The 10,000-nt window shown below is 39.9% G+C and overlaps 1 protein-coding gene and 1 non-coding gene across 2 annotated transcripts in view; one reads left to right on the forward strand and one right to left on the reverse strand.

Annotated features, from left to right (window-relative positions):
- Positions 1-2,028: 2,028 nt before the first annotated feature.
- LOC132150840 (U12 minor spliceosomal RNA) lies at positions 2,029-2,182 on the reverse strand. The gene has a single exon (XR_009436019.1). It is a non-coding gene; the product is annotated as a U12 minor spliceosomal RNA (small nuclear RNA).
- A 6,453-nt stretch (positions 2,183-8,635) lies between these two features.
- The window catches only part of LOC132149723 (polymerase delta-interacting protein 3-like), a 6,152-nt gene continuing 4,787 nt past the window's right edge, over positions 8,636-10,000 (forward strand). Inside the window, exons 1-3 of the mRNA XM_059559133.1 lie at positions 8,636-8,790; positions 9,386-9,495; positions 9,576-9,961. Of these exons, the coding sequence (XP_059415116.1) occupies positions 8,720-8,790; positions 9,386-9,495; positions 9,576-9,961 (567 nt within the window). The 5' untranslated portion in view covers positions 8,636-8,719. The remainder of the gene's footprint in view (positions 8,791-9,385; positions 9,496-9,575; positions 9,962-10,000) is intronic.

Genomic DNA, 10,000 nt, shown 5'->3' on the forward strand with positions numbered 1-10,000 from the left:
TGTACACTAGTTTGGGTCTCGGGGCAGATGATTCTGTTATTGTACACTAGTTAGGGTCTGGGGGCAGATGATTCTGTTGTTGTACACTAGTTAGGGTCTCGGGGCAGATGATTCTGTTATTGTACACTAGTTAGGGTCTGGGGGCAGATTATTCTGTTATTGTACACTAGTTACATCTACATCCAAGATGGCGCCGCACATGGCTGCTTCAGTGCTTGGCTCTCCAGTGTTTGTACTGTTTTTGTTCGTTTTTCCTGTTTTTTGTTTAACAAACACGATCAGTTTCACCAGGGATGAACTGCTGAACATTCGGCAGAACACACCACATGCCAATTTGTAATTCTCCTGTAATTTATTTATTTTTTATTTTTTTGTCTGTGTGTTGTTGTCTCTGTGTACTGGAAGCCTATGTCACTATAACAAATTCCTTGTATGCGCAAGCATACTTGGCAATAAAGCTCTTTCTGATTCTGATTCTGATAGTTAGGGTCTGGGGGCAGATGATTCTGTTATTGTACACTAGTTAGGGTCTGGGGGCAGATGATTCTGTTATTGTACACTAGTTAGGGTCTGGGGGCAGATGATTCTGTTATTGTACACTAGTTAGGGTCTGGGGGCAGATGATTCTGTTATTGTACACTAGTTAGGGTCTGGGGGCAGATGATTCTGTTGTTGTACACTAGTTAGGGTCTCGGGGAGATTATTCTGTTGTTGTGCACTAGTTAGGGTCTCGGGGCAGATGATTCTGTTGTTATACACTAGTTAGGGTCTGGGGGCAGATGATGTTGTTGTTGTACACTAGTTAGGGTCTGGGGGCAGATGATTCTGTTGTTGTACACTAGTTTGGGTCCGGGCAGATGATGTTGTTGTTGTACACTAGTTAAGGTCTGGGGGCAGATGATTCTGTTATTGTACACTAGTTAGGGTCTCCAGGCAGATCATTCTGTTGTTATACACTAGTTGGGGTCTGGGGGCAGATGATTCTGTTGTTGTACACTAGTTTGGGTCCGGGCAGATGATTCTGTTATTGTACACTAGTTAGGGTCTGGGGGCAGATGATTCTGTTATTGTACACTAGTTAGGGTCTGGGGGCAGATGATTCTGTTATTGTACACTAGTTAGGGTCTCCAGGCAGATGATTCTGTTGTTATACACTAGTTAGGGTCTCGGAGCAGATGATTCTGTTGTTGTACACTAGTTTGGGTCCGGGCAGATGATTCTGTTATTGTACACTAGTTAGGGTCTCGGAGCAGATGATTCTGTTGTTGTACACTAGTTTGGGTCCGGGCAGATGATTCTGTTATTGTACACTAGTTAGGGTCTCGGAGCAGATGATTCTGTTGTTGTACACTAGTTTGGGTCCGGGCAGATGATTCTGTTATTGTACACTAGTTAGGGTCTCGGAGCAGATGATTCTGTTGTTGTACACTAGTTAGGGTCTCGGGCAGATGATTCTGTTATTGTACACTAGTTAGGGTCTCGGAGCAGATGATTCTGTTGTTGTACACTAGTTTGGGTCCGGGCAGATGATTCTGTTATTGTACACTAGTTAGGGTCTCGGGCAGATGATTCTGTTATTGTACACTAGTTAGGGTCTCCGGGCAGATGATTCTGTTGTTATACACTAGTAAGGGTCTCGGGCAGATGATTCTGTTGTTGTACACTAGTTTGGGTCCGGGGCAGATGATTCTGTTGTTGTACACTAGTTAGGGTCTCCGGGCAGATGATTCTGTTGTTATACACTAGTAAGGGTCTCGGGCAGATGATTCTGTTATTGTACACTAGTTTGGGTCCGGGCAGATGATTCTGTTATTGTACACTAATTAGGGTCTCGGGGAGATGATTCTGTTGTTGTACACTAATTAGGGTCTCGGGCAGATGATTCTGTTGTTATACACTAGTTAGGGTCTCCGGGCAAATGATTCTGTTGTTATACACTAGTTAGGGTCTCCGGGCAGATGATTCTGTTGTTGTACACTAGTTTGGGTCCAGGCAGATGATTCTGTTGTTGTACACTAGTTAGGGTCCGGGGCAGATCCTGGCTCTGCTCGGCATCTCACTAAGTAGGTGAGTCACCTCACAGACGGACCTGTGCCCTTTCAAAAATTCTCCTCGCGAGAGTTTGCGAGAACACGGGCGTCACCCCGCGTCGTTATTTTCCTTACTCATCAGTTTAAGGCATGAGATTATAGCGCACGAGCGCCTGGTCCCGGTGACGAGCGCACGCGTGCACGGCGACGGTGAGCAGAGGGAGCGCGCGTCTCGTTCAGTCTGCAGTGATTTATTTGATGAATCTTCACCCTCACACACACACACCAGCACATCTTCTGCCCTTAATAGTGTGCAGTGACCACAAACACTCTATCTGCGCTTCGAGCGCGCTCTTCGGGCGGTGCATTGTGGGATATGTTGTGACGTCACCGCCTCTCGCTTGTTCTGGAGGATAGTTTTGCATTTTTTAATATATATATATATATATATATATATATATATATATATATATATATATATATATATATATATATATATATATATATATATATATATATATATATATATATATATATATATATATATATATATATAAAGCAAGATTACTTACAATAACAAGATCTAAAACCTTAAAAGTGGTTAATGCATAATGCTAATAGGGAAACTGAGTTGCTAATTAAAATAAATACCTTAATCAAAAAAGAGAATCTGTTACAGATATTAATCAGTTAAAAACTTTGCAATTGGAAATAGACCATATATATTTAGAAATAGTTAAAGTGCCTTTGTTAGATCCAGAGCTAGATGGATTGAGGACGGAGAGAAAAATACGAGCTTCTTCTTCTCACTTGAGAAAGGGATTTTAAAAGGAAAAGCATCTCTGCATTACAAATGAACAATAATACTGTGACGAAACTGAGAAGCGTGTTACTCCTGTGAGGAACCTCTCCTGATGTACAGGCAAACCCAAGTAAATTTAAGCTGCAGAGATTAGGAGCGATATTCCTCAGATAAGACCTTTTTTCTTAATGCTTCAAGAATGAATAAACATGGTACAATGACTCCTTCTGTGAAACAAGGCGTGATATCTCTCATCCCAAACCAGACAAAGACATAACTATAACTGATAACTGGCCTTAACCCCCCGAACTAGAAAATACAAAAAATGTCCAAACCAAGTTAAGATTAATAATTTAATTGAGGTTCAACAAATAAAAAACAGAAGCAATATGGATAAACAAATGATAAAGCTTGGCTTATTGAATATCAGATCCCTTTCTACGAAAACACTTTTTGTAAATAATATGATCACTGATCATAATATAGATGTACTCTGTTTGACAGAAACCTGGCTAAAACCTGATGATTACATTATTTTAAATGAGTCCTTCCCCCAAGATTACTGTTATAAACATGAGCCACGTCTAAAAGGCAAAGGTGGAGGTGTTGCTTCAATTTATAACAACGTTTTCAGGATTTCTCAGAGGGCAGGCTACAAGTATAACTCGTTTGAAGTAATGGTACTTCATATAACATTATCCAGAGAAACAAATGTTAATGATAAATCCCCTGTTATGTTTGTACTGGCTACTGTATACAGGCCACCAGGGCACCATACAGACTTTATTAAAGAGTTTGGTGATTTTACATCCGAGTTAGTTCTGGCTGCAGATAAAGTCTTAATAGTTGGTGATTTTAATATCCATGTTGATAATGAAAACGATGCATTGGGATCAGCATTTATAGACATTCTGAACTCTATTGGTGTTAGACAACACGTTTCAGGACCTACTCATTGTCGAAATCATACTCTAGATTTAATACTGTCACATGGAATTGATGTTGATGGTGTTGAAATTATTCAGCCAAGTGATGATATCTCAGATCATTATTTAGTTCTTTGCAAAATTCATATAGCCAAAATTGTAAATTCTACTTCTTGTTACAAGTATGGAAGATCCATCACTTCTAACACAAAAGACTGCTTTTTAAGTTATCTTCCTGATGTAACCAAATTCCTTAGCATATCCAAAACCTCAGAACAACTTGATGATGTAACAGAAACTATGGACTCTCTCTTTTCTAGCACTTTAAATAAAGTTGCTCCTTTACGCTTAAGGAAGGTTAAGGAAAACAGTTTGACACCATGGTATAATGAGCATACTCGCACCCTAAAGAGAGCAGCCCGAAAAATGGAGCGCAGCTGGAGGAAAACAAAACTAGAGGTATTTCGTATTGCTTGGCGGGAAAGTAACATATCCTACAGAAAAGCATTAAAAACTGCTAGATCTGATTACTTTTCTTCTCTTTTAGAAGAAAACAAACTTAACCCCAGGTATTTATTCAATACAGTGGCTAAATTAATGAAAAATAAAGCCTCAACAAGTGTTGACATTTCCCAACATCACAGCAGTAATGACTTTATGAACTACTTTACTTCTAAAATCGATACTATTAGAGATAAAATTGCAACCATTCAGCCGTCAGCTACAGTATCACATCAGACAGTGCACTATAGATCCCCTGAGGAACAGTTCCACTCATTCTCTACCATAGGAGAGGAAGAATTGTATAAACTTGTTAAATCATCTAAACCAACAATATGTATGTTAGACCCTATACCATCTAAGCTCCTGAAAGAGGTGCTTCCAGAAGTCATAGATCCTCTTCTGACTATTATTAATTCCTCATTGTCATTAGGACATGTCCCCAAAACCTTCAAACTGGCTGTTATTAAGCCTCTCATCAAAAAACCACAACTTGACCCCAAAGAACTAGTTAATTATAGACCAATCTCGAATCTCCCTTTTCTGTCCAAGATACTAGAAAAGGTGGTATCCTCACAATTATATTCCTTCTTAGAGAAAAATGGTATATGTGAGGATTTCCAGTCAGGATTTAGACCGTATCTTAGTACTGAGACTGCTCTCCTTAGAGTTACAAATGATCTGCTCTTATCATCTGATCGTGGGTGTATCTCTCTATTAGTTTTATTGGATCTTAGTGCTGCGTTTGACACAATTGACCACAACATTCTTTTGCATAGACTTGAATACTTTGTTGGCATCAGTGGAAGTGCATTAGCATGGTTTAAATCGTACTTATATGACCGCCATCAGTTCGTAGCAGTGAATGAAGATGTATCCTATCGATCACAAGTGCAGTATGGAGTACCTCAAGGCTCAGTACTAGGGCCGCTACTCTTCACGCTTTATATGTTACCCTTGGGAGATATCATCAGGAAACATGGTGTTAGCTTTCACTGTTATGCTGATGATACTCAGCTCTATATTTCTTCGCAGCCCGGTGAAACACACCAATTTGAAAAACTAATGGATTGCATAGTCGATATAAAAAACTGGATGACGAGTAATTTCTTACTGCTAAATTCTGAAAAAACAGAGGTGTTAATTATAGGACCTAAAAACTCTGCTTGTAATAACCTAGAACACTGTCTAAGACTTGATGGTTGCTCTGTCAATTCTTCGTCATCAGTTAGGAACCTAGGTGTGCTATTTGATCGCAATCTTTCCTTAGAAAGCCACGTTTCTAGCATTTGTAAAACTGCATTTTTCCATCTCAAAAATATATCTAAATTACGGCCTATGCTCTCAATGTCAAATGCAGAAATGTTAATCCATGCTTTTATGACCTCAAGGTTAGATTATTGTAATGCTTTATTGGGTGGTTGTTCTGCACGCTTAGTAAACAAACTACAGCTAGTCCAAAATGCAGCAGCAAGAGTTCTTACTAGAACCAGGAAGTACGACCATATTAGCCCGGTCCTGTCAACACTGCACTGGCTCCCTATCAAGCATCGCATAGATTTTAAAATATTGCTTATTACTTATAAAGCCCTGAATGGTTTAGCACCTCAGTATTTGAATGAGCTCCTTTTACATTATAATCCTCTACGTCCGCTACGTTCTCAAAACTCAGGCAATTTGATAATACCTAGAATATCAAAATCAACTGCAGGCGGCAGATCCTTTTCCTATTTGGTGCCCAAACTTTGGAATAACCTACCTAACATTGTTCGGGAGGCAGACACACTCTTGCAGTTTAAATCTAGATTAAAGACCCATCTCTTTAACCTGGCATACACATAACATACTAATATGCTTTTATTATCCAAATCCGTTAAAGGATTTTTAGGCTGCATTAATTAGGTAAACCGGAACCGGAAACACTTCACATAACAACCTATGTACTTGCTACATCATTAGAAGAATGGCATCTACGCTAATATTAGTCTGTTTCTCTCTTGTTCCGAGGTCACCGTGGCCACCAGATCCAGTCTGTGTCCAGATCAGAGGGTCACTGCAGTCACCCGGATCCAGTACTTATCCAGACCAGATGCTGGATCAGCACCTAGAAAGGACCTCTACATCCCTGAAAGACAGCGGAGACCAGGACAACTAGAGCCCCAGATACAGATCCCCTGTAAAGACCTTGTCTCAGAGGAGCACCAGGACAAGACCACAGGAAACAGATGATTCTTCTGCACAATCTGACTTTGCTGCAGCCTGGAATTGAACTACTGGTTTCGTCTGGTCAGAGGAGAACTGGCCCCCCAACTGAGCCTGGTTTCTCCCAAGGTTTTTTTCTCCATTCTGTCACCGATGGAGTTTCGGTTCCTTGCCGCTGTCGCCTCTGGCTTGCTTAGTTGGGGACACTTCATCTACAGCGATATCGTTGACTTGATTGCAAATAAATGCACAGACACTATTTAACTGAACAGAGATGACATCACTGAATCCAATGATGAACTGCCTTTAACTATCATTTTTTCATTATTGACACTGTTTTCCTAATGAATGTTGTTCAGTTGCTTTGACGCAATGTATTTTGTTTAAAGCGCTATATAAATAAAGGTGACTTTGACATTGACATTAATCCCATCACTCTTCTTAATATTCTTCTATATTCACCAAGAGATTAAAACAACATTAACATCACATCATTAATGAAGCACAGACTGATTTATGAACGGTCATCATATTAGCTGTAATACTCGACTTGTTCTGGATCTTATTGATTATAGAGATGAAATCAAGTCTGATGCTATTATCTTATTCCTCCATTTGTATAAGGCCTTCGACACTGCTATAATTGAGTTCCTTATGAACTCTTTAGAGGCTTTTGCATTTCCCTCGAAACTCAGAAATATTGTTCAAATGTTGTACGAAGAAACAGATATTGTATCATTTTAAATTCACGTACATCACCAAGGAATACGTCAAGGTTGCCCTTTGAGTCCCTTTTTATTTCTATTTGTTGTAGAAACATGATCTATAGATATTTAGCACAATAATAACTCTGCTGGAGATTAGTATCTCACAGTTCTCAGATGATACTGTATTCTCGGAGGATAAACAGCACGTCTTAACTACAAACACTTCTGGGCTCAAACTTCATTCAAATAAATGTCAAATTATTTGCTTAATTTGATACTTTAGAAAATATGCTGATCTCTCACAGTTATGTTTCGGAGGGGTTTCACTTTTAAGTAAAGAATGTAATAATACATTTATTAGTCAACTTTCTCAATCTCGAAACTCACTTTCTCCAAAAGGGAAGTTTTTTGTGTTCTAAAATAGATAATATTAATTGGAGGAAAACATGGTTATTACCATATAAGTACTGTATACCGAATAAAGTGAAAAATGCAGTTTAAAATTCTGCATGATATATACCCTTGTAATGTGTTCTTGTCTAGATTTTGTGATGTATGTTCCTTCTGTAGAGAAGAAACTGAAGATATTTGCCATTTATTTTTCTCATGTAATGTTTCATCACTTTTCTGGAAAGATTTGAGTGTCTACTGTTTTTCTAAAGTTAAGATGAATTGTGATTTACTCATTAGGATGTTGTTTGCTTTTTGAAAACCCAAACAAATCTTTAGAATCAACTGTTAACTTTCTTATCCTTGTGGCAGACTTCTGTTTTCACAAACAGACATTTCTTAAGAAAATACATACTTTTATAGATTCTTATATGAAGTAGAACATTTAATTACATCTCTAAGATTAATTAATAACAAAAAATGTGTTTCTTTTTTGAGGAGATATGATGAGATCTTTCATGTACCGTGATTAATACTTGTTTTTTTTTGCCTTTTTATTATTATTAATATTATTATATACTCCCCTTTTCTTTATTTGTTCTGTTCAGTTTTTTCCCATCTTTCCTCTATTCCATTAGTTCTGATGACTTTGGATGAATTGTTAATACATTGTATGTTATGTATGCTAAATTGTATTTCTCTAATGTCATTTTTGAATTTTAGCAAAAAAATACATATATATGCATTTTCGGTTTTTGTTGTTGTTAATAATGTAAAAGTGTTTTGTTTTTATGAAGTGCCATTTTATTCAGGAGACATTTTCTTCACCATAAACAGAATATGTTATGTTTAGAGTAATGCTTCTAATACTAAGTCATTAATATTTTACTTTCTTTACATTCATTAATATACAAAGGAAAATGTAGAATGAAAAGAGGAAATAAACTCCATCATTTTTCATTGCATAAGCACTCTAAAATTGGCTTAATTCTTTTTTATCTATGTAACTGTTTAAGCATTAAATCTACAGTAAAAAGGCTCTCGCGTTTTCTCGCGTGTATTTTGAGCCTTTCCACTGCCCGTCACGCATCGCCTCGCCCCGCCCATATGTACGTCACGCACTTGCGTGCTGCGCCCGTGTAGATTCCAGCAAGCGTAGATATGGCGGACCTCTCTCTGGATGAAGTGATTCGTCGCCGCAGTTTTAACGCCAGAGGAGTCAGTAATAAGAGGTAAATGCGTCCAGACGCTTCAGAGGGCGTTCATATAAACCGCGGGGTGTTTTCTTCTTTACTCTTTCTTTATAAACGCAGTCGTGTATGCTGAGCGTGTTGTCCCGCCTTCTCCCGCAGCTGATTGGGTATTATGCCCGTTTGAGCCGCGCTCTGATTGGCTGACGCGTCCTGCCCGTTTATGTTCGCGGCTGTTTTTACTTACAAACCTCGTACATTTCGTTAATTCCATAAACCTCGGAAGTTCTTTTACATAATCGACATGCCTCGCGTGAACTAGAGCTCATAACTAGATCTGCGCTATTAAAACACGAGGTGCTTCAGCGATTGATCGATGATTCGGCCGATATCTGTCGATCGACATCACATACTTCTGATTCAAACTACCGGTTGATTCAAACTACCGGTTCATACACATTCCCTTTTTAAAACACGTACATTTTTATTTTTAGCTACTGAGACACACTCCTTGTGTATCAACACTTTGAAGACCAAGTTCATTTTGATTCGAATTCTAATTGGAAATTCGTCTTTAGAGGTTTGTTGGCGTCCTGCTGGTCTTTCCCGTGTAACTCTGCTGTTTTCCCTCCCACAGGCCCATATATGGCAGAGGGGCGGGGTCAGTGGGCAGGGCCTTCGATGCCCGTCAGAAGATTGGCAGTGGTGACGTCAGACAGCGGCTGGGAGTGGGCGGAGCTACAGGAGGTACGTGTCCGTGTGCTGGGACTGACGAAGCTGTGGTTTGTTCAGAGTTTCGTGTTGTTCATCTCTCTGTCCGTGTCCAGCGTTCCAGGTGAAGGATGCGAGAGAGAAGCTGGGACAGAAAGACGCACGGTTCTGGATCCGGGGACGAGGGGGCGGAGCTGGAGCCGGGGCTGTGCAGGATGCGCGGCAGCTGATTAACTCACGCAAGCAGCAGCAGACGCCTCTGAGCACGACAATCCAGCAGACGGCTGTCAAACCCACCGCTATCCCTCACGTCCAGATACATAACACCGGCCCCGTCTCTGCCGGCCCTCGGCCACAGAACACCAGAGTGGGTGTGGCCCTGCAGCCAGGAGGCGGGATCACAAAAGTAGTGGATGCACGTGATAGGCTGAGCTTAAAGAGGAGCGTCCCGACAGCGTCCAATCAGAGCGCAGCGTCTCTGAAGATCACTAAAACCATCCAGGTGAGCGGATGAGTGACTGCAGATGTTGATCAGTATCAC

This window comes from Carassius carassius, chromosome 9, assembly GCF_963082965.1.
Source record: "Carassius carassius chromosome 9, fCarCar2.1, whole genome shotgun sequence".
Taxonomy (NCBI): domain Eukaryota; kingdom Metazoa; phylum Chordata; class Actinopteri; order Cypriniformes; family Cyprinidae; genus Carassius; species Carassius carassius.